The sequence below is a fragment of the Anomaloglossus baeobatrachus genome, chromosome 1, assembly GCF_048569485.1.
Source record: "Anomaloglossus baeobatrachus isolate aAnoBae1 chromosome 1, aAnoBae1.hap1, whole genome shotgun sequence".
Taxonomy (NCBI): domain Eukaryota; kingdom Metazoa; phylum Chordata; class Amphibia; order Anura; family Aromobatidae; genus Anomaloglossus; species Anomaloglossus baeobatrachus.
The window spans coordinates 811,337,316-811,363,197 of NC_134353.1; the positions used below are offsets into that span (position 1 = coordinate 811,337,316).

Consider the following 25,882-nt stretch of genomic DNA (forward strand, 5'->3'; position numbering starts at 1 on the left):
TCCATCGCCGGCCTCCCGGTTCTTGTAGTTCGCCGGTACAGGATGTGTATCGGGTAACTTCCACTGTCAGCCGCTTCTCAAAGGCATTGCGCTGACCAATCAGAGGCAAGCAGCTCCTGCATTTGACGTCAGCGCTCTGGCAGCGGAAGCTCCGGCATCGGTCGTGATGGTTACCCGATACACATCCTGTACTGGCGAACTACAAGAACCAGGAGGCCGGCGATGGAACAGAAGGTAAGGTGAGCATAATATGTGTGTGTTTGTGCGTGTTTGTGCGTGTTTGTGTGTGTGTGTGTGTGTGTGTGTGTGTGGAATGGCACAATAGGGGACCAGGATGGGACATTGAACAAGTTGTGGAACGAACTGTCTGAGCCTGCATTATTTCCTATGGGAAATTTTTCTTTGCTAGACGAGTAACTTGGTTTACAAGCACACTCCCAGAATGGATTGTTCTCCTAAACCAAGGTTTCACTGTATTATGATGATGGGTATGGATACGCAAAAGAGAGTTTACAGACATCACATCACAGGATCACAGCTGATTCTTTTTGAGGTACAAAATTTCCCTGTCTGTTTAAAAAAAAAAAAAATGTTTTACCTCAAAGAAAGAAGAATCTGCGATCCCATGTTGTAATGTCTGTATACTTTTTAACTTCCTTAAAAGGAGATGTGGTATAACCAGACCATGTCCCTGTACTGTCAGACATGTCCATTAGGGGTGCTTCACACACAGCGAGATCGCTGCTAAGATCGCTGCTGAGTCACGGTTTGTGTGACGCAGCAGTGACCTCATTAGCGATCTCGCTGTGTGTGACACTGAGCAGCGATCTGGCCCCTGCTGTGAGATCGCTGCTCATTACACACAGCCCTGGTTCGTTTTTTTATTGTTGCTCTCCTGCTGTGATGCACAGATCGCTGTGTGTGACAGCGAGAGAGCGACGGAATGAAGCGAGCAGAGAGCAGGAGCCGGCATCTGGCAGCTGCGGTAAGCTGTAACCAGGGTAAACATCGGGTAACCAAGGTGGTTACCCGATATTTACCTTCGTTACCAGCCTCCGCCGCTCTCACGCTGCCAGTGCCGGCTCCCTGCTCTCTGCACATGTAGCTGCAGTACACATCGGGTTAATTAACCCGATGTGTACTGTAGCTAGGAGTGCAGGGAGCCAGCGCTAAGCAGTGTGTGAGGCTCCCTGCTCTCTGCACATGTAGCTGCAGTACACATCGGGTAATTAACCCGATGTGTACTGTAGCTAGGAGTGCAGGGAGAACAGCGCTAAGCAGTGTGCGAGGCTCCCTGCTCTCTGCACATGTAGCTGCAGTACACATCGGGTAATTAACCCGATGTGTACTGTAGCTAGGAGAGCAGGGAGCCAGCGCTAAGCAGTGTGCGCGGCTCCCTGCTCTCTGCACATGTAGCGACGTTATGATCGCTGCTGCGTCACTGTGTTTGACAGCTAAGCAGCGATCATAACAGCGACTTACAAGGTCGCTGTTACGTCACAGAAAATGGTCGTCGTTGTCGCTGTCGCTATGTGTGAACCCAGCCTTACACAGTACATAGCAGCATAGCAGGGACAAGTGTATAAGATTATCTCAGGACAGGAACTTTTTTTTCAACACATCCAAATGTGGAAATTGTTATTATTCCAAGATCTATTGATTAAAATGAACTTTGTTTGTGGGAAAACCCCTTTAAGATTCTCTGTATACTACAGGTTATAGTCGAACGTCTTGTATTATTTCTAGTCACTTAAGACGTTCAGACACATTTTCTTGATAATTTGTTGGCTTATCATATTGGCAGCTAATCCTATTTTCACTAATGAGAAAGTCAGTCCTTTATTAATCATGGCGTGAAGCTTTCCATGAGGATCTGTAGCACCCCTGATCCACTCAGGGCACTACTAGGTACTGCATCCTCACCAGGACGCAGGGCCTACCCTTAGGGGCCTGGAACACCAGTGCCAGGAACACCTAGACACACCAAAATCCCAGTTTCCACTCCACACCAGGGGTAATTGGCTACACAAGAGAATGGCCACTTAGAGGGCGGAGCCAGACTAGGGGACTAGACAGCCTGGTGGGAGAGGACAGCAGTTAGTCAGTAGTAGTGAGTGAAAGTGGAGAGACGTGCCTAGAGCTGGGTCGTGTAATGGTGACTCGGGGGCACAGAAGAGTGGTCACCAAGGCAGGTACACCTGAGTACCACTGGGACCAGAGCACGGACGGGGCACAGGGCCTTAGGTCAAGTGTCAGTTTCATACGGTCTGGCAAATACCTGCATAGTGAGGGGACATCCACGGACCTCACTGACCCACAGATCACTGCCCGCTGTACGGACAAGGAGACTGCCACAAAAAGGGACAGTCGGGCCCCAAACAAACCGCTCCAAGCTACGGGGACCCAACCACACTGCGGGTGCCGGGGACAGAGCAACCAAGTCATCAAACTGGCACTGAAACTACAGTGACCTGAACCAGCCGTCCGAGGGTCAACAGTGAGTAGAGACTGTTAACTACAACCCACGGTGTGGCCACCCATATTAACAGCGAAAGTCTCCATCATGCATCTCCCCGGGCTCAACCCTGCCTGGGAAACCAACTCAGCAGCGGTGGTTCCCCCATATTAACCGCAACCCGCAGGTGGCGTCACACCAATGACTTTAATCTCCCTTGTAAATACTTCCCATTAAAAAGAACCCGGGGCACAGGACCGGGCAACAGACACCAAAGTGACATTCCCCAGTTATACACTGCCAGGGACCGAGTACCCCATTCCCTGGGCGACACAGATCCCTTCCCCAAATTGGTAATCTGGACAGCTGATCTATCAGACAATAAGATTCACCAGCTAGCTATTAACTGGTTAATGACAACCTATTCCAGGAAAATATTGTACCAAAATCAATCAATCTAAGTGGACTGTGATTACCTGATCAATTAGAAAATAAAATTTTATTTATCAGTCTGCAATAAAATATACAAGGACGACTAGTAATCTCAATACATATATTTATGTACATATACAGTGGAACCTTGGATTACGAGCATAATTGGTTCCGGGAGTGTGCTCTTATACCAAGTTGCTCTTATATCAAAGCGAATTTTCCCATAGGAAATAATTGAAATACCAACAATTCGTTCCACAACCCAAAGATATTTACTGTATTTATATAAACTTATTACAGTAATTCAAAATAATATACTGTATTCATATAAAATTATTACAGTACACTAATACAAAATACTGTACAGTACAGTAAAAAAACATAAAAACAAATTAAACTGCACTTTAGCTTACAATAAAATTGTTGATGTGTGAGAGGTACAGTATAAACAATGTGCTGTACTGGTTAGCAGAAAGAAAGTACATTACTGTATCCACAAATGCAAATTGATAGACATGCTATATAGTATATACTGTGCTGTACAATGGTATACTGTATACAATATACAGTACATATGTACAGAAAGTTACCTCCAGAGCGGGTCAGAGCGCGGGTGAAAGGACAGAACCGGAAGTGTGCACGGTGACTATTTGCTCTTATTGCAAAGCATTGCTCTTAAACCAAGTTACAAATTTGTAAAAAGCTTTGCTTGTCTTGCAAAACGCTCCCAAACCAAGTTACTCTTCAACCAAGGTTCCACTGAGATATATATATATATATATATATATAATTAGTGTAACTAATAAAGATTATATTTTAGTAATATTACTCCGATTGAAATAGACAGTGAACTTGTAGTGCATAGTTTTGATATTATTGTCCCCAATGTCCTAGGTTTAGTTATTGGACCTGCTACTCAGGTTTTTAATATAGATTAATGTTGAGAATTAGCATTTTTGCTGGTTAAAACTGTGGAGGAAATTTTTTTAATCGTTGGGAGAACCATGGCTACCCTGCTTATAATGAACATCGCCCACACAAGTTAATGGCAAATTGTGAAGCTTCTAAATAAAACCTGTCTTTGTTGCCTATGGCAACCATTCACAATGCAGCATTTATTTTGTATACTGTTCACTAAAGAACCTGTTAACCTAAAAAATAAAGCTAAAACAATATTTACCTGCAGCCATAGTGGTAATCTGTACATTCAGTAATCTAATTGGAAGAGTGACTGTGGGGAAAAAAAATATGAAAGGTAAAAACACTCCCTTTTTCTTCTATTAAAAATTAAGAACGTAATTTAAAAAAAAAAAAATATTAATCTGATTAGTAAATAGCATAGAAAAAAAATAAAACGCTAGAATTCCATTATTCGCTCACCACAACAACAGAAAATAATGTAATAACAGTTGTTCAAAACATCCTATCTACCCCAAAATGATATAAATAACGTTATTCACTTGGGTCACAAAAAAACCAAGCCCTCATACAGCTCCATATCCTAAAAATTCAAAAAGGTATGGCTCTCGAAAAATGGTGACACAAGCAAACACTGTTTTTTTTATAAATTTCTTAATTTTATATTCCCCATATAAATATAACAAAACTATATACAGTACATTAGGTATCTGCGTAATTGTACTGACCTGGCAATCATATTGCAATGTCATTTTTACCATAAATTAAACATTGTAAATAAAACAAACCTAGCTTATACTTTGGCTTTTTCGCTGCATTTAAAATTTGTTCCTGCTTTCCAGTACATCAGATGATAAAATGGATGGTGCCATTCAAAAGTACAAGTCATCCAGCAAAATAAAAGCCCTTACATGACTATGTTAATGGAAAAATAAAAAAAAATGTATGGCTCTTGGAATAAGGGCAGGAAAAAACGAAGGTGCAAAAATGGAAAATCGGTTGGAAGGGGTTAACTGCATTTGAATAGAAAGTAGTTATACAACATGACATATGCCCAGCTTAAGGCTTTGTTTACATGACATTTTTGCATATGCTCAGTGGCTCTGTCGGGGCTGATGTCCAAACTGCAGCAAAACGGGATTTGGGTATAGGCGCTGATGTGGCAATTGACTAAAACAATGCAGAGTCACAGAGTGCTCTGTAGCTAGGAATAAATTGGTAATAGAGTTCTCCTCCAATGACAATGTAGTAGTGGGATAAAATTATTCAATATCCCAAATTTCAACAAAAATAATGTATATAAAATGAATAAAATACAATGCAATGCATTTTGGCTGTGAACCAGCCTTCTGCATTCATATGTGCTGTGTTTGACATCGTGCATGCTGCAATTGGCAGCGTATCTTGGACGCGCTCACCTATTAAAGTCTATGTGTGCGTGTAAAACATAGGACTGCACTTGGATGTCATTTAATTGAAGTTAGATACAGTGAGGAAAACAAATATTTGATACACTGCCGATTTTACAAGTTTTCCCCTCCTACAAAGAATGGAGAGGACTGTAATAGGTACACTTCAACTGTGAAGGAATTCCCCAAAAATCCAGAAAATCACAATTTATGATATTTAAATAAATAATTTTCCTTTTATTGCATAAAATAAGTATTTGATACACTAGAAAACTAGAACTTAATATTTGGTATAGAAGCCTTTGTTTGCAGTTACAGAGTTCAGACTTTTTCCATAGTTCTTGACCAAATTTTCTTTCAGGTTTCGGGGCTGTCGCTGTGCAATATTGAGTTTCAGCTTCCTCCTAAGAATTTCTATCAGGTTGAGCTCTGGAGACTAGCTAGGCCACTCTAGGACATTGAAATTCTTCTTATGGAGCTACTTCTTAGTAGCCCTGGCTGTGTGTTTTTGGTCATTGTCATGCTGGAAGACCCAGTTATGACCCATCTTCAATGCTCTTACTGAGGAAAGGAGGTTGTCTCGTGATACATAACCCCATTCATCCTCCCTGTAATAAGGTGCAGTTATTCTGTCCCCTTTGCAGAAAAGCACCGCCAAAGTATGATGTCCCCCCCCCCCAATGCTTTACAGTTGCACAGTTTGTTTGTACTTATCCTTCTTTTTCCTCCAAACATGGCGAGTGAAGTTGATACCAAAAAGTTCTATTTTGGTCTCATCTGACCACATGCCTCCTCTGGATCATCCAGATGGTCATTGTTGAACTTCAAATGAGCCTGGAGATGTTCTGACATGAGCAGGAGGACCTTGCATTCCCTGCAGGATTTTCAGCCATGACGGTGTAGTGTGTTACTAACTGTAATCTTTGAGACTGTGGTCCTAGCTTTCTTGAGATTATTGATCAGATCCTCCTGTGTAGCTCTGGGCTGATTCCTTTTTTGGAATCATCCTTATTCCTTACCTCACAAGGCAAGATTTTGTATGGAGCCCCAGATTGACAGCCCTCTTGTGTTTCTTCCATTTTCTAATAAATGTGCCAGTTGTTGCCTTCTCACCAAGCTGCTTGCCTTTTGTCCTATAGTCCATCCAAGGTGGTCAGGTCTACAATGTTGTCCTTTGTGTCCTTAGACAGCTCTTTGGTCTTGGCCATGGTGGAGAGGTTGGAGTGTGATTGATTGAATGTGTGGACAGGTGTCTTTTATAAAGATAACGAGTTAAAACAGGTGCAATTAATAAAAGTAATGAGTGCAGAGTAGGAGGGCTTCTGAAAGAAAATAACAGGTATATGAGAGCCAGCATTCTTGCTGGTTGGTAGGTGATCAATACTTATTTCATGCAATAAAATGCAAATTAGTTATTTAAAAGTCATACAAAGTGATTGTCATGATCCAGGCCGGCTTTTCCCTGCTGCTGGTTACACCTAGCTCTTGCCTGATCATGTCATGGGTTAACTTCCCTTGCCTCATTCTGGATCCCAGGACGCTATATATTGCCTCTCAACATATGGCTCAGTGCCAGTGATATTTCTGCCTTGCAGCTTGTAGACTGGCACTGGTGAGTGTTCTGCCTCCCTGCTATTGTGTCCTGACTATGACCCTCCCCCGTTTGTCTGCCTGTCCCAGCCCCTGATTTCGCTCTCCTGTCTGTTTCCCCCTGCATACCTGATCTCCCGGCTTCTGACTCGGTTCTGCTTCGGACTCGGTTCTGCTTCTGACTTTGATATTGATCCTCCCTTTGCAGTGACTCGACTTTCCTGGCTAGACCCTGACTATTTGACTACTCTTTTGCCCCCTGGTGATTCGTCTCTTAACATTGCTGAAGTTACTCTGCTATACTTCAGCTGACTTTCCGTTACGGTGTTTCTTTGTCTCTCCTTCACTACTCTGCTGCCACCTAGTGGGGATTACGCTGTACTGCATCTTACAGCGTGACAGTGATATTTTGGATTTTTTGGTGGGGTTCTCTCTGTCACAGTTGAGGTGTACCTACAATAAAAATTACAGACCTCTCCATTCTTTCAAAATCGGCAGTGTATCAAATACTTATTTTCCCCAATGGAAATGCCGAGACAGACAATGGTGTATATGGAGAAATTATGTTCTTCGTCTTCTCCGCACCCATGATCTAATTCTCTCATGTGATGGAATCGGAGCACAGTGAACACTCAGCTTAAACTCTGATCAGAGATTGAGCCAAGTGTCATTAAAATAATCAGACCGATTCACTTGCATAAAGGAGTTTACGGCCATGTGAGGAAGCCCTAAAGGCCGCTTTACACGCTGCGATATCGGTACCGATATCGCTAGCATGGGTACCCGCCCCCATCTGTTGTGCAACACGGGCAAATCACTGCCCGTGCCGCACTACATCGGCCAGACCCGTCACACTACTTACCTGCCCGGCGACGTCTCTGTGACCGGCGAACCGCCTCCTTTCTAAGGGGGTGGTTCGTTCATCGTCACAGCGACGTCACAGCTGCGTCACTGAACCGCCGCCCAATAGAAGCTGAGGGGCGGAGATGAGCGGGATGTAACGTCCCACCCACCTCCTTCCTTCCGCATAGCGGCCGGGAGGCAGGTAAGGAGAGGTTCCTCGTTCCTGCGGTGTCACAGGAACGAGGAATAACCTCATTACTGCTGCAGTAACGATTTTTGACAATGGACCGCAAAATCGCTCATAGGTGTCACATGCAACGGCATCGCTAATGCGGCCGGATATGTGTCACAAATTCCGTGATCCCAACGAGTTCGCATTAGTGATGTCGTAGCGTGTAAAGCCCCCTTTAGTCTCCATTTACCCTGTAGCTACACCACAGTAAATTATTTGGCTGAACTAACAGCAGATTTGACCAAAAATAAATGTAAGCAACTTTCTTATTTATGTCAAGGAAACCATGTGCGGGAACAACCACATTGAGAGAAACATGTAGAGCACTGAGTCTCCTCCAGATCAAGAGGCATTTCTTGTAGCTGATCATTGCCGTAACTGAAGAATCAAATCCTGATATAAAATCTTGAAGGCATCCAAGTCCATTGATTAATTTGGGTGTGATTGCTTCAATGCACTGTTTTATTATAACTTCTCTTTTGCACACATCAGTGGGGTATAAATAGTCGGGGCCATCGTCTGGCATGGCGTAACTAATTGCTGGAAATTACAGATTCACAGGGGTATATGTGACTCTTATTATTACTAATGCATTGTGCTTCACACAACTTTGCAGCTTATGTAACCATCTGTTTTCTAGCATTGTGTTGCTAACTAGATCTCTTCATGATTCATCATGCGTACTGTTCAAATGAGTACAACCAGATAAAAATACATGTACTTGTGCTTTATAAGTACCACTCCTCTGCATGTGGCCTTGGCATCACGCTGTCATTATGTTCAATGGAGAATTATACCTTGCAGAATGGCCGTGAAGGTAAATGCATGTGTGTTTATCCTAGACCCTTTAATCGACCGATATGTTTAACGGGAGGACATGTAGTTCTGCTAATCATTAAGATTAAGATACTGGTGTTTAAGAAATTGTCGTGTATTGTGGGTTTCCCTGGAAGCAATGACACTCGATGCTGATAATTACAGCAATGATGATTCTAATGTATTACTTGGTTGATATATTTTCCTCTATGTGTAATAATGACTTTAGCTTGCCGATTGTCCATCTGTGTTTTACCAGTCAGATGTATACAGTGTACGCATATTGTATGAGAAGATGTTCTGATTATTATCAAATAGTTGTGGCTTAAATGGGGTATTTCCAAAATCACAAAATCACAACGTGGTCTTATACTACACAAATATTTATTAATTTGTGCCAATATAACCAATTTTTCAACCTGCCTTATTTTGCATATGGTATTTGGAAAAAGAAGCAGAGAGTTTTTAAAGTGCAAAAGCGATATAAAAGTTTATTAAGACACAAGGTGAACATGTTAAAATACCAAGGTCAGGCCCCCCCATATGGATCAATAGAGATTCATGATTTGACATGTTTTATCAAGGTTTACAGAGTAAATGAGATGTCAATGTATAAAAAACTCCATATTGGAGTGTGTCCATACTGGACACAACATCATAGAATCTTATATACAGTTTCTATGGCATACAAAGGTGTTAGAGTAAGGGCCGTTTCACATTTGCGTTGTTTTGACAGAAACGGGTTCCGTCACACATACAGTACAGTTAATTTATTTACAGTGGAAGTGCGACATCATGTGGACACAAGCGGGTACTACATGAAACACTCAACTCGAATGGTGTCGCGCTTCAACTGTAAATAAATGAACTGTACTGCATATGTGATGGATTCCGTTTCCGTCAAAACAACGCAAGTGTGAAACTAGCCTAACATATCTACCATGAAAGATAGTGAAGTTAAATAGGAGGCTGGTCACTGGAAGAACCTCAGGAAGATCGCCCAATGTATGTTTCAATATATTGATGTAAATTCCTCATCATGGGTGAGGCATCTTCAAGAAAACTATACTGTCTTTGAGTTTGTGCTATATGTGGGGATTCGGTAGAATCTATAGTTACACTACCTACTGTATGGTGTTACGGAACCTTTTGTTTACACTTATTTTGCACATGTCACCCTCCTAGATTGTGATGACCCTCCAGGGTCCAGGCTATATTTGCCTTTCAGTTGCCATTGGAACTGACCTGTAGTTTCAGGGGCCCTGCGCGATACTGCGCAATGCGGTCTCTCTCTCAGCGGCTTCCTGACAATATTGGTGTTCTGTGTCTAGAGTGGAGCTTCTACTGTGATTGATGTCAAGAAAAAGGTTGGAGCCTCCTTTATTGCAGTGCAGAGCTCATACCAGGAAGCAGCGATGTTCCTGTCTGCTGGTAACTAAGATGAGTGATGTACTACAAGATGGGCTGTGTATAAAGGGGGACAGAAAGGAGAGATATACTGCACGCAATGTCAGGATTAACCAGCTCCAGGAGCAGGTGGTCATGTGACCGCAAGTAAGTCATTTGCAAACTTCCAGCTACATTCCAACTAGACTTATCCAGCCTCGCTCAACTCACTTGTATTGAGTGAAACTGCACACATCTAAATCGGCTCATGACCACATGTATGCAAATTGCATACTTGCAGTCAAGTTCTCCGCACTGGTACCAGAAAATCATAACAGAGGTTGACATAAACTGACCCTAGTATGGACAACCCCTTTGAGACTATGTTCACAAGTTGGAAAAAAAATTCCCCTGCGGATTTGGTGACAAATCTGGAGACACAATCTGCATGTGTTACTTGTGAATTTCATTGGGGATATGGCTGTGATTTCACCCTACTCCATTTACTAGGCATTGCATAGGGTGAAAGCTGCAAGTTAATGAGCATGTTGCAAATTTGAAATATGCACCATACTTTACTTTTCTTGCAGATTTTTTTTCCTCAAAATGGGACTTGGAATTTGAAACTCTAATTTACTTGTTACCAATTTGCGGTATGGAATCTATACTGCAAATCCACAATAAATCCACAATGTGTGATCTTGGTTATGGCACTTAATCCCCGTTCACTGTATCTAGAACCATCTTGGGGCAGGAACTTAGTGGGTGAGCTATTTGAGGTAAAAGGGGCAGAGCTAAGTTTGAAAATCGGCAGTTAGCAGAGTCAGTCAGTCAGTCAGGAGGAGAGAGGAGACCAACGAGGAGTGAGGACCCTTGGGGTCCTGCTCAGCTCTGAGGAGACTGAAGAGAGAATCCTATAGACTTAGGGGAAGATAGTCAGACCCCCTATAGTTGTATTAGACAAGCAACAGCTTAAGTTGAAGGGATTGGTCGTAAATAGGGTCCCGGTCCCTAGGCTAGGACGATACTTCAGGACTACCTAGTAACACCGGAGGCCAGGGTGGTTGTACGCCCCTTTGGGCCACAAGCAGCACACGAATCCACTGGTAGGGGGTCACAGAGGACCAGGGAGCCAGGCAGGCAGAAATCACTTCAAAGGTTCCTGGAGGGAGCCATGCAGGCAACATTCCCACTAGTGGTCCGCGTTCCCTTGCTCAGGGTACTGTGCGTGGAGGCGCAGGACAGGAGGGTGAAAGTCAGCGCAGAGAGACGGCCAGGAAAGGCAAACAAAAGGGAGAACCGGTACTGGCCTCGAACTTACTCGGGATCGGCAGTTGCCCATCACCAGGGATCCCAGCATACCATGGTGGAATAAATTGGCTATCAACCTGAAGAACTGGTTCAGTGAGTAAAAGACTGTTATTGCAAAGCCCTGATGTCGTCTCCATTTCTTCTGCATCACAGTCTGCCCTGACAGACTCTTTCAAATCCTAACAGTCGCCCTGGGGTCCAGGTTCACCTGTGGGGAGCAAGAACACCTCAGCTGCGACCTCATTACCAGCCCCGGGGAACCCACAATGCAGCAGCGGCCCACATAGCTGCAAAAAACACAGGTGGTGTCACGAACTTTATTCCACTGTAAATAATCATCATTCCCCTTTATTAAAAAGAAACCGCCAAGGTCACAAAGCCGGCCCCCCGCCACCGCTGATGTCCCCAGACTAGTCCGGTCCGGTTCCGAGTACCCCCGGCCTAGCATACAATAAAAGATCTTTAGAAATACTTTTACTAAAGATCTCTTTATCTATGCTGCTAGATACAGGTACGGTTAGGCAGGAATTAGCAATATGCAATATGTACACAGTACTCCTCGTGGTTCTGGGTGCATATTGGACCTGACAGGTTCCCATTAAACTTTTACCAATTACCACTGGACACCGTCATCTGACTTTTTCTAGAGACTTCACAATACTACATTGTGGCTGCATGTGCTTCAGCTACCTATACCATAGGGTCTTCTTTGTAGCTGCACATGAGTTTGCCATACCATAAGGTGGTTAAAAGCAATGGAAGCCGCCCTAAAGATACCTTTCGTGCTCCCAATTCCCAAGGAGATATGAACATATTTCTTTAAAAACAATCTTTTACTCCTATCTATCCAGTAGCAAAAATGTGACAACTTGTGCAAGAAGCCTCTGAGGAGGGAGATTGTTGGCGTGATGCCGTAGCATACTGGTGCTTTCCTCACTTTTCCCTCAGCCATATGCAATGCTTTCCCCGCCTACTGGCAGTCTTTGGGTCTGTGATTGGTTGCAGTCAGACATGCCCCCAGACTTTGTGATAGCATCTGCCTGCAACCAATCACAGGCACTGCCTGCATCTATCGTGGTATAAAAATAAATAAAATATTTGGTGTAGGGTGACCCCATATTATAATACCCAGCACAGATAAAGCATATGGCTATAGGCTGCAGCGTGTGACAGCCCAGTGTGACAGCCATGTCGGAGCCTCCGTAAGTACAGCATGCTTGCTCCTATCCACCATCCCTTCTACCACCATTTTTAATCACCAGATTCTGGTCCCCATAGACTTATATGGGGACTGGAATCTGGCCCGGAACCAGATTTAAAAAAAACAGATAACAGGGATCTGCCGGTCCCGGTTATCTGCAAGTCCACTCATCACTATTGTCATTCAATATACACTGTGTGCAGAATTATTAGGCAAATGAGTATTTTGATCACATGATAATTTTTATACATGTTGTCCTACGCCAAGCTGTATAGGCTTGAGAGCCAACTACCAATTTTAGTAAATCAGGTGATGTGCATCTATGTAATGAGGACGAGTGTGGTGTAATGACATCAACACCCAATATAAGGTGTGCATAATTATTAGGCAACTTCCTTTCCTTTGGCAAAATGGGTCAGAAGAGAGATTTGACAGGCTCTGAAAAGTCCAAAATTGTGATATGTCTTGCAGAGGGATGCAGCAGTCTTGAAATTGCCAAACTTTTGAAGCATGATCACCGAACAATCAAACGCTTCATGGCACATAACCAACAGGGTTGCAAGAAGCGTGTTGGGAAAAAAAGGCGAAAAATAACTGCCCATGAATTGAGGAAAATCAAGCGTGAGGCTGCGAAGATGCCATTTGCCACCAGTTTGGCCATATTTTAGAGCTGTAACGTTACTGGAGTATCAAAAAGCACAAGGCACTCAGGGACATGGCCAAGGTAACGAAGGCTGAAAAACGACCACCTTTGAACAAGAAACATCTTCAGACTGATTTTTCAAAGGTTTTATGGACTGATGAAATGAAAGTGACTCTTGATGGGCCACATAGATGGGCTACCGGCTGGATCAGTAAAGGGCAGAGAGCGCCACTCCGACTTGCGCCAGCAAGGTGGATGTGGGGTACTGGTATGGGCTGGTATCACCAAAGATGAACTTGTGGGGCCTTTTCGGGTTGAGAATGGAGTGAAGCTCAACTCCCAGACCTACTGCCAGTTTCTGGAAAACATCTTCTTCAAGCAGTGGTACAGGAAGAAGTCGGTATCGTTCAAGAAAAACATGATTTTCATTTAGAACAATGCTCCATCAAATGCATCCAATTACTCCACAGCATGTCTGGCCAGTAAAGGTCTAAGAGATGAAAAAATAATGACATGGCCCCCTTGTTCACATGATCTGAACCCCATAGAGAACCTGTGGTCCCTCATAAAATGTAAGTTCTACAGGGAGGGAAAACAGTACACCTCTCGGAACAGTGGTGGCTGCTGCACGCAATGTTGATCGTAAACAGATCACGCAACTGACAAAATCTATGGATGGTAGGCTGTTGAGTGTCATCATAAGGTAAGGTGGCTATATTGGTCACCAATATTTTTTGGGGGTTTTGTTTTTTGAATGTCAGAAATGTTTATTTCTAAATTTTGTGCAGTTATATTGGTTTACCTGGTGAAAATAAACAAATGAGATGGGAATATATTTGATTTTTATTAAGTTGCCTAATAATTCTGCACAGTAATGTTTACCTGCACAGACAGATATCCTCCTAAGATAGGAAAATCTAAAAAATCCCCACTCCAACTTCTAAAAATATTAAGCTTTGATATTTACGAGTCTTTTGGGTTGATTGAGAACATATTTGTTGATCAATAATAAAAAAAATCCTCTAAAATACAACTTGCCTAATAATTCTGCACACAGTGTATATACTGCATACATTTGGTAATATTAAAAGGAAATGGTAGTGGATATACCATATTTTATATTCTAAGTATTTTAGAGTTACGGTGTTTACTTTCAATAGAACCATGATAACTATGTTATGTGTTAAAAATATATGCTAGTGCCATACATCAAATTACATCTGACTATATTCTGACATATATATTGGACATATTTGATGTGTTTCTTTATGTCTATATAGATCGTAAAAATATACAGTATCCTGTTTTGATTATTTTCTCAACTAGTTTTTGCTGGTACAGATAGGATTCACTTGGGGTTGGGTATACTGTACGTTCTCTGGATTTTGGAGCCAACTCTGGGGGAGGTGGGTTTAGCTAAAAGAGTTTTTTTTTTTAACCAAATGAATAAAAACCGTATATGTTTGGGACCTATTGAAATATACTGCTAAAGGTTTCACTATGTCTCCCATTGTCAATAATAGAAAATAAAAGGAATTCAAAAAACTTGTTCACCTAGGTTTTTTGTATGTCTTAAAAAAAGTGAAATATGATATAAACCAGACAAACGTAGTTCAAAGAACATTTATTTATTTTTTTTTAATTATATTGAATATTTGAGACTTTGGGCATGCTGCTATTTATGTCTAAATACAGTTCTCCCCAATTCCTGCATATACTGTACGTCCATTGGAATGCACTGGACAAATGTGAACATAGCCTTAAAGTGACATTTTATTGAAGAAGATTTTTTTTTTTTCTATCATGTCTTTTAGGATATTCAGAAGAAACTCGTTCGGTGGATTTTGCCTCACGGTCTGAAAATAAAGATAAGGGATTATATACAGAGAGTTTTCACTCAGCCTCATGGATATTTCAAGGTGATGACTGCAGCCCAGACAATAGTCCCGGATGTCTCAGCAAAAGACCTAGATCAGTAGCAGGTAATTATATATAATACATTGGTTAGGCTATTCCTGGTTCAATAGGGCTAGATGGCATAATTTGTGGAGCGAAACAGAACAACTCAATCAACTGTAATGTGTCCACGCCTGGGTACTGCTCATCCAACTCTATGGTCAACTGAATAGGTGTGGTTCTGCAATAGCTCATAGCGGCCACTATACAGTTGATGTTGATGTGCTGTTTCACTCCACAACTGATCATATCTGGCTATCGGTGGCATCGGAAACAGACTAATCAGCAGGGATACCAGTTGTCGCACCATCAACAACCTGATATTGATGATGACCTATCGTAAGAATAGGACATCAATATAAAAATATTGGACAACATTTTATAAAATCTATCCCTTTATATAAATATTGCAGAAAATCTGGCTATACCTCGAAAATCTAAGTCATTAAAGGGGTTGTCGGGTCTAAATCTACAAATCTGCAGTTACTCAAGAATGTGACAAGTGAAGTCCCGACAAAAATCCGATTAGATGGGTGCGGACTCACTCAATGCAAATATATTGAGTAAGGTTGCACCCAACCAGTCAGATTCTGGCCGGGAGTGTGTATATCACATACTCACGCCCATGAGACGGCCATTCCCAGATCTGACACTGGCGAATCCTCACGGTGCACAGTTTGTGCAATGTGAGGATTCACAAGTCTGCAATCCAGTGGCGTAATTAGCATTTGATGGGCCCTGGTGGACCTGCCCCCCCCTCCCACCCCACATACACCGACACTTGGGGGTACTGGATAATGACACTTGACTCTTACCCTCAGCACCCAGGTTTCCCATGATCTGAAATCCCTCTATCAGCACCCAGCTTTCCTATGTTCTGATATCCATCTTGTCCTCGGCACCCAGCTTTCCCATGCTCTGCTATACATCTTTCCCTCAGCACCCAGCTTTCCCATATCAGAGCATGGGAAAGCTGGGTTCTGAGGGAAAGAGCCTTTTTCCCTCAGCACAAAAAGTTCCCATCCCATGGTTGTACCTTTGCCCCCCCTCATATATAGTTCACCAAATACAATATTGGCCCCCACATAGCCTTCCATATAGTATAAAGAGTCCCACATAACCCTTCATATATTAGAATACACTTCCATAGTCCTCCATGTATTATAATGCATTTCCCATAGTTCTCCATATATTATAATGCAACCCCATAGTGCTCCATATATTGTACTGCACCACATAGTCCTCCATATATTATAATGCACCCCCATAGTCATCCATGTATTAAAATGCATTTCCCATAGTCCTCTATCTATTATACTGCACTCCATACTCCTCCATGTATAATGCACCCCTATAGTCCATGTATAAGGTGTCCTTCATGTTGTATAATGCATCCCCAAAGACCTCCATGTATAATGCAGCCCCATAGACTTCCATGTATAATGCAGCCCCATAGACTTCCATGTACAATGCAGCCCCATAGACTTCCATGTATAATACACCCCTATAGTCCATGTATAAGGTGTTCTTCATGTTGTATTATGCAGCTCCCCAGGACTCCATGTATAATGCAGCCCCTCAGGCCTCTATGTATAATGCAGAACCCCAGGCCTCCATGTATAATGCAGCCCTCCAGGCCTCCATGTATAATGCAGCCCTCCAGGCCTCCATGTATAATGCAGCCCCTCAGGCCTCCATTTATAATGCAGCCCCCAGGGCTCCATATATAATGCAGCCCCCCCGGACTACTGGCCACCGTGTACACACTAATTTAAAAAAAAAAAAAAAACAAGTACTCACCTCTCCTCGTTTCACCACTGCTCTCTCCTCACCTCTCTCCTCATTCCCCCGCTGCTCCAGTCAGTGTCCTCCTGTTCTGCACTCTGCATGCCTCAGCACAGCAGTCGCATAGAAGTGACGTCACCGTGCAAGTACAGGTGGAGAATGATGAAGCATCGAGCGGCGCGTTCCGCTCGATGCTTCATCATTGCTGTGTGTGATGACTGGCAAGGGGTGCCCGGTGCCACCGCTGCTGACACCGGGCCCCTCTGACACATGGGCCACATAGCGGCCATGTAGTCTGTGACAGAACACCACAGCTCCTCTATCACAGAGACGAGCTGGCTGCTGATCTGCAGGGAGGTCCCCTAACCCGCCGGGCCCGGTTGCAATGGCGACCTCTGCAACCACGGTCGTTATGCCACTGCTGCAATCACATACTGTTACTGCAGACATGTGGATTTATACTGGACAGCCCCTTTAAGATCTGACCAATGGTACTCCTGGTTGGCAGATCTCAATGACTGGAAACCTGACCACTTGGAGAACCTCTACTAATTCTAAGAATAGGGCTGCATGGTCCATATATGTTCAGTGAACCCAGATTAACCTGATATAAAATTATATGAGATAAGGAAACATCTGGATATATTTATAGATTTTAACCTATTCCTGAGTCTGACCCAATCCTGTCCTGCAGATGGCTCATTACAATTGGTAAAAGCCCAGAGGTAGAGAAGTTGAGAGGTTTGTGATGTTGCTGTTTGTAGCTCAGAAAAGACCACCTGCTCTAGCAAATCTCATCAGATATGAAGTAGTTGGTTATTCAGGTTGAGAGGCCACCTTTTCTCAAGTATCACCCGAACAGTAATTCACATACACTCCATAAGATAATTCTCTTATCATCCTTAAAGATAAGCAGCTATCTTGATGACTTCCGTTGTCCTAATTTCCTGACATCGTCATCCTTTGAGCATAACCAGCTGCTATTATTGTAATCCATTATTTTAATTAATTCCATTTTCCATTCCTTGACAGTTGACCTGTATACGTAGGGAAAGCAGACTTAGAATTCAAATTGGCTTCTTTTCCCAGTTGTGGCAGCAGATGAATAAACTCTGAATATGTATTCCCTTTTGAACAGTTCGTGAGCGTACTGTGAGAATTGCAAAAGGTACAGGCGACTACCCATGGGGATTTCGGATCCAATTTTCAAAGCCTATTCTGGTTACTGAAGTTGATACAAGTAAGCGCATTATTTATTGTCAAAAAAATAGCTTAGTTTATGACCAAGATGTATGTGTGTGATATAATTAGAGACATGGCAGAATCTAGCTGTTATATTATAATTCTCAATGTCTGGGCAAAACAGAGATCTTACAAGAGCTGTACAGAAATCTCTCCCTGAAAACCACAGCCGACCCGGATATTTTATAGTATGCCAATTCAGTGATGGCTTTTAGTCAAGTAATTAAAGAGGACCTGTCCCCAGGGCAAAATGGCCAGTGTTAGCACTTATTTTATTCCTGCTGCTCCCCTGTGCATTGCATTATTTTTATTTTTTTTTTTTTTTTTTAAATCTGCCATATGGTTCTAGAGATGTGTTTTTTTTTATTTAGTTCTAATTTTTATAAATGTTACCAAAGGTTGTTTCGCATAAGGTAATAATGCAGACCTCCTGATGAAGAATGTGAAACGCTCATCATTCTACCTCTTAGAATCAGATGTTCATTTTTCAGAATCACATTATGATCATACTGTTGTTTGTGGCTAATAATTATGTTGTGTCTCACATCATAACCTTATATTAATTTATTATTTTGAGAATAGCTATCAGTCTATTCCTTATACTTGATACCACCATATATCATAGAGGTGTTTGCACGAGAGGGATTACACCTATCACTATAGGTTGTGTCCTTATTATTTTTCCCTCTGTTTTGTTTTTTTTTGTTATGTTGTTGTGAATTTTATTTTCTTTCATTTTGGATTTATTCTTGTGATTAATAAAGTAGTCTATTTCTTTTTTAGTAATCATGTAAGATATATTTATTGATTAGGTTGTAGTTATACAATAATGTTGAGCAGCCTAAAAAGATGCCCCCAAAGAATCCTGTGAGCCACAGCTTCTTCTTAAAGACCATAAAACATCGCACTAAATAAAAAAGCCCAAATCTCTGGAACCATATGGCAGATTTATGAAACAAAAATCTCAGGGGAGTAAAAACTGCCCACTATTAACTGGTCGTCTTTAAGGTGTATTTTAAGACTAAAACCGTGCCTTGTATCTGACTACATCTAAACATTGCAGCTGTCTCTGATTGGTCAGTTTTGCAGAGCAAACACAAAAATGAGGTCACATGATCAACCGATCAGCTCCTTTTTTTCATAAAGCCGGACAAAGGACAGACCCTTTTCATGGATACAGATCATAAGCCATATTTTAGGCAAAAAAAGAGAACTGCAGTGAGATGAGCTTTTTTGAAGGGGGGCTTCTGCAGAGAGCTGCTCACTTACATTTCTGTGCAAAATAATAGCAGTGTGTTTAAAACAACTGAGAAAAATTTCAATCCTCATAATAGTATTTATGTCCATAGACACAAAGGCAATGGGAGCAAGGCACATTAAATGCAAAATGGAAATATGAACAAAATAATCCTTTATTTCTGATAACTGCTGTACATTCGTGTGGCATGGAGTCACGACACCTGTGAACAGATATTCCAGCCCAAGCTGACTGGACTACATTCCACAGTTCTTTTACAATCTTAGGTTTTGCATCAAAAACAGCAACTTTTGTCACTCCACAAATTCTCGATGAAATTGAGGTCTTTGGATTGGGCTGGCCACTTCATAACATCAATCTTGTTGGTCACAAATGAGGATGTTGCCCACTTGCTGGTGGAAAATGCAACATGATCTCTTCCAGTATTTTGACATATTCTAACTATTCCACGTTACTCGGCATGCTATAAAAGGGCCCAAATCCAGAGTATGAGAAACCTCTCCAAACCATTATGCTTGCACCTCTATGTTTTACAGTCTTCACAGTGTACAGTGTCTTGATTCAGTGTTTCTTTGTCATCCCACAAATTTTCTGGAGCTTCTAGGCCCAATAAGAACAATTTTGCTGTCATCTGTCCATCAAATGTTGCGCCACTTCTCTTTAGGCCAGTCAATGAGTTCATTGGCAAACTGTAACCTTTTCAGCACGTCTTTTTTTCAGCAATGGTACTTTACGAGGGTTTCTTGCAAATGGTTTGGCTTCATGTAGGCATCTGCTGATGGTTGCAGTGCTCACAGGTAACTCAAGATCTTCTTTGATCTTCCTGGAGCTGATCATTAGATGCTTCTTAGCCATTCTTGTTATGCTATGATCAATGTGGATGGTATTTTTTTCCTACCACATGTTTCGGGAGTTTTTTGTCATTTTAAAGCACTGGAAATCTTTTTAGCTTAGCAGCCAGTTATTTCCTACACTTCTTTATAGGTTTTCCCCTCCCCAATTAATTTCTTGATCAAAGTTCTTTTTCCTTTGGTACAATTTCTTGAATGACCCATTTTACTCTTAGAACATGGGTTAAAACCAGCCGGTACAACATTTGCTGCCCTCCTTCTTTAAATGAGCGCCACACCTGTTTTTTTGCAGGATGAAAGACCTCACTAACTGAACTTTGCACTGCTATTAAATTGAACACCCCCCCTTTCATAAGTCAGTTACACCCAATCATCAGTATACATGTTATGACTGTTGATTATGTTGGTTGCCCATTACTCGTCTATACCTTGTTGTGAATTTTTTCCATGTTTTATCATATTTTCTTCCAAAAGCAGTAATTAACCATATTAGGTATAGTAGACTGCTATTATTTTGCAACCATAAGCAACTCTAGGTTTCCTGTACTCACTTTGGCGCCCCGTCGTATATACAGCTACGGTAGTTTGAGTGGTCTTCATCTGACCGCTTATATGCAATTTGCATTCTTACAGTCATAAGGCACTATCTTCTCTTCCTGATTCTCCAATGTTCAGTGAAAATTAACATCCCCCACTTCATTGAGATTTGTGATTTGATGATTTAGAGAATTGTAGCATCAAACTCCCAAGGAATGGCAAAATATATTAGATTTCTATTTCATTTGCTGGTTTTTAATGATGAGTCCTGGTATGATACAGCACATATATGGATTTACTGTGTGAAATACTTTTCACAAATGCTTTACTGCATAACTGGACACAGACACATATTTCTTTTTGACGGGCTCGTTATGTTTATTTGTGGAGTTGTAAGATTTTTCTTTTTTACCTCCTATTTTCTCATTCCAATCTTGTAAATTAAACAGATGGTGCAGCAGAAGAAGCTGGACTTCAGGTTGGAGATATAGTAATGGCTGTAAATGGAACTGATGTCACTAGTATTCCTCACTCTGAAGCTGCAAGTTTAGCAAGGCAAGGTAAGCGTGAGAACCAATATAGAGAGATTTAGGGATCTCATTTGATTGTTTCCACTAAATATGCTGTATTTGGTTTAAAAGGTTTCCCACGTCGTCTGTATCTATGAGTAGACTTATTGATTGCTGGGGGGAGCTCCTGCTTGTTGGAATGTTTAAGCTACCAACATCATCGCTACACTGGCCGCAACGGTGCTCTCCCAATGTTGATACATGAACCAGTATCGGAGGAGCACCGTTGAGCTGAAAATGACACAGATCAGGAGCCAACGGTGATCTCCACCGATCCCAGCCAGCTTCAGGGAAAAACGAAGGCGAGAGGGAGGCACTTCCGAATGAAATGATCTGAAAAAAGGAATACATTTACCTATAGTTGCTATCTCAAGGGATCGGGTTGTTATCGAGGCACAAAACCTTAGATAGCATCTCAATGATGGGGATTCATAATTTCCAAACGGTCTGCTGCTTTTGTGTCCAGTTGGACAATTAAGTGTATTTTAATTTATCCATAACATTGTGCAGCGGCAGTGCCCACGGTAGAATATATACCAATGTGTATTTTACAATATTGTATTTCAATCTGGGCCAGCTTCGGTGCAGTTTACTCTATAATCAGTTAACACTAAAATATATAATTCTAATTAACAGGAGAAAGGATGGGAATCCTAAAAACTAGTGAATTAAAAGATGCTTATGTACAAACACTTCCCAACAGATGAGAATAACACTTTAATGATTTCTTCCTAAACAATGGAAGATTCAGCGTCATCCTCATTTTGGCTTCTTGCAAACTTTTCAAAAATATTTATCTTGTGGTATCTAACGACAGCAGTCTTGGTGGTTTTCTTCTCATTCAATTCGCTTTAAAGGACCATTCAATTGTTTTGTTTTGTTTTCAGCTCTGGAGTAACTTTTTAAAATTTAGTCCCTTATCCCCCCTGTCTTATACTCACCCAGGGTGAGTCACCCTCCGGCATTTTCATCTTCTTTCAGTGTTGCTCCAGTCTCAGAGCCCAATCTTGTTCCCATAACATCTGTCTGGCCGGAAGTCAGAAGTTAAGTCACAAGTGTGTAACAGGGGCAGGGGGTTCCTTGGGGGGTGCTGTCATGGCCACTTTGTGCATCAGGCGGACCCCCAGCCCGGCCGTCACTATTAAAGCATGGGTTTCGTTTGTGGGGCAGAGTGTGGATGGCAGGGGCACTTCTTCAGGCTCAGTAAAATGCTGCAGACATTCAGCTGGTAAACGAAAAGGCACTATATTGAACATCTTGCTGTACAGTTTCGGCACACAAACCCTTCAGGTTCAAATTACAGTTCTTGCCAGGGGACTACTTTCCTTTTCTCTTCTGCGGGCGTTACCCGTCTACTTCTGTCTCTTCAGCTATACACGTACTCCACTACTATGGGCTTTACCCACACACTTCTGTTTCTCTCTGTCTATGCTCGTACGGGTCTTACCCGAGTATTTCTGTCTGCGTGATCGAGGCACTTTCTCTTCCTTTGGCTATCTGCCACATGTCGCTCCCACACTCTGCCCCGTTGCTTCTCTCTGTCTCTACACACACTGTACTCACTACTCTCACTCTGCTACAGAGCCCTCTATCCCTCCCCCTAGGCTGTCCTGCCCCTCCTTCTCCTGTCACTGTTCCCAAAGGGACCACTGTTCCACCCTGACACCTAGTGGGGACACCGGTTACTACTACAAACACAAATAACATCACTTCAGCATCACTTGCCACCCCAGCGTGGGGCATCTTCAGGGGGGGAAACTGCTTCTTCATCACCAGGGGTCCGTCCACCCCTTACATTCCTCCCCTCTTTAACCTCAGCCTCCCGGCAAGGTTCGGACCTGCAAGACAACATCTGACAAAAACACATACACACGGTTGTCAAGCAATCTTCTCACTTTATCGCATAAAACTTTAAAACCAAGCCATAGAACACAAAACCTTGAAAACACATCGAAAGGCACCCGAGTTCAGTGCCTGGAGTCCCTCCAAGGGAGCTCCCGGTCTTAGTAGCATCTTTGCCCGGAGGCCCTCTGCAGGCGCTCCCGGTCTTAGCTGACCTTCTGCCCGGAGGCTATTCCCAGCGCTCCCGGTCTTACGTTGGCAGAAAAAAATAAACACCAAGCTTCCTTTTTAACAGTCACGGAAGGAGTCCCTGCACAGTCCAGCATTAAGCTCCTCCCGGGTTCAGTACTTTGAAACATTACTGTAACTGAAAACTTTCACCGGCTTTCAACAGTACCGGTTCTCAAGAACATCCAGGACTTTCACCTCTGGTTACTGTGATCTCACGCGGGGTAGTAGGCGCGCAACCATTCAGCCCGCTGGGCCCTCACATAATCGGAGAGGGATTGGCCAGGTAAGCGGCGCAGCCTTTGGAACGGCTCATAACTTGGCTGCGACTCTGATTCTCCTGCCTCCAGTTTTGGCCCCTCAGCCCCCGGCGGGGGTGATGGGGTAGCTGGACGGGACGGCTGTGGGCTGCCGACAACAACCACCGGATGCGACACCATGCTCTGGCGAATCGCCAAGATCGCCGGTGCTTCCTTCGCCCTGATCCCCTTCTGCCGGTCCGGCTACCGGCCCAACAGCCGCTTCTGGCGGTGTCGCCGGGGCGCTATTCGGCCGACAAGCTCCAGCGGTCACCGGTCTCTGTTGAGTGTGACTCCTGTATTGGCAATCCTCCCACTCTATCTCCTGCTGCCACTGCGCGGCCTCCTGGACAGTGGGCATACGGGTCACTCCCACTGCGAATAGGCCCCGGCAACCTACTTCTCTCCGGAATTTTACCTTCTCACCCGGATACAAGGTATGGAGGCGCTGTGGTAACCCCTCAGTGTCCAAATTGACGCGATTATAAAAGAAATGTTCCCCGGTCTCATCATCTTCTATAAACCTGTATCCCTCGGCCTGGTTAAACTTGACCACTGTGCCGATACTACACTGCCGGTCAAATTCTTCACTGCGGGACCCGGCCATCATTTCCCTCGCCACTGTCTCGGCCAGGAGTCTTTCCTGCACCGGATCTACTTCGCGCGGTGGGGACTGTCGCCGGGTTAGGGGCGCCGGCTTCACTGGTTCCCAGATAAACCCCCACTCATCTTCCTCAAACTCTGGGATGTTTTGCCAGCCCGGGGCCTGGACTCCTGAGGGGGGCGGAGGCCCTACCTTGACCGACGCGGCCGCCTCCGGACTCTGGAGGGATGTTCCCAGTGTCCCGCTTTCCAGCGTCAGTTGGGACGTGTAGGTGGCCCGGACTTCTGTGGTCGTCTCCCCGGTAACGGTATCCCACGAGGTAACCCACGTGACCTTTGCAGGCCTCTCCGGTACTCCGGTCACGGCCGGTAACTTGATGGTAGGTGCCTCTTCCACTAAACTTCCCCTCGGGCGTCCTCTCCCCCGACCTGCTGTCACCAGCACGCCCGCTTCAGCTTGTTTGTTTGTGCTTCCATTTAACTTAGCGCAGGCCGCTGAGTCGGCGTCTCCTGTTGCTCCAACTGTAATGGCGCCAGGGAAGGTGGAGGCGGTCCTTCTTTTCCCGCTCTTGCATGCACTCCACCCCTGGCCTCACCCACCAAGTCGACCCAGCGTAGGCGACGCCTCTTCTTTCCTGCAACGCCGCCCACGTCTCTAGTCCTCCGCAGCATCTTGGGGCAAGTACCTCCCCTCTTTGGGCGGCACACTCCGCACTTCTTCTTCTTCACCGGCCAACTCAGTGTTTTGCGTTTGGCGCCAACTTTCCGCGCCTCCACCGAGTCTATGAGGACGGCGGCCATCTTACCGCCATCTTGTGACCGGTCCAACGCCTTAGGCACCACTTGGTCTTCCTCACATTTTTGGGTCAGGGTTCCTTGCAGACAGGCTTCACCCTGCTCGCAGCGCCACTTTGTAACGGGGGCAGGGGGTGCCTTGGGGGGTGCTGTCATGGCCACTTTGTGCATCAGGTGGACCCCCGGCCCGGCCGTCACTATTAAAGCATGGGTTTCGTTTGTGGGGCAGAGTGTGGATGGCAGGGGCACTTCTTCAGGCTCAGTAAAACGCTGCAGACATTCAGCTGGTAAACAAAAAAAGCACTTTATTGAACATCTTGCTGTACAGTTTCGGCACACAAACCCTTCAGGTTCAAATTACAGTTCTTGCCGGGGGACTACTTTCCTTTTCTCTTCTGCGGGCGTTACCCGTCTACTTCTGTCTCTTCAGCTATACACGTACTCCACTACTATGGGCTTTACCCACACACTTCTGTTTCTCTCTGTCTATGCTCGTACGGGTCTTACCCGAGTATTTCTGTCTGCGTGATCGAGGCACTTTCTCTTCCTTTGGCTATCTGCCACGTGTCGCTCCCACACTCTGCCCCGTTGCTTCTCTCTGTCTCTACACACACTGTACTCACTACTCTCACTCTGCTACAGAGCCCTCTATCCATCCCCCTAGGCTGTCCTGCCCCTCCT

At 43.7% G+C, this 25,882-nt stretch overlaps 1 protein-coding gene across 1 annotated transcript in view; it reads left to right on the forward strand.

Annotated features, from left to right (window-relative positions):
- Nucleotides 1-25,882, forward strand: part of LOC142254546 (uncharacterized) — a 95,860-nt gene that overhangs the window by 21,583 nt on the left and 48,395 nt on the right. The window contains exons 4-6 of the mRNA XM_075325687.1: nt 15,051-15,218; nt 18,116-18,217; nt 21,315-21,425. Of these exons, the coding sequence (XP_075181802.1) occupies nt 15,051-15,218; nt 18,116-18,217; nt 21,315-21,425 (381 nt within the window). The remainder of the gene's footprint in view (nt 1-15,050; nt 15,219-18,115; nt 18,218-21,314; nt 21,426-25,882) is intronic.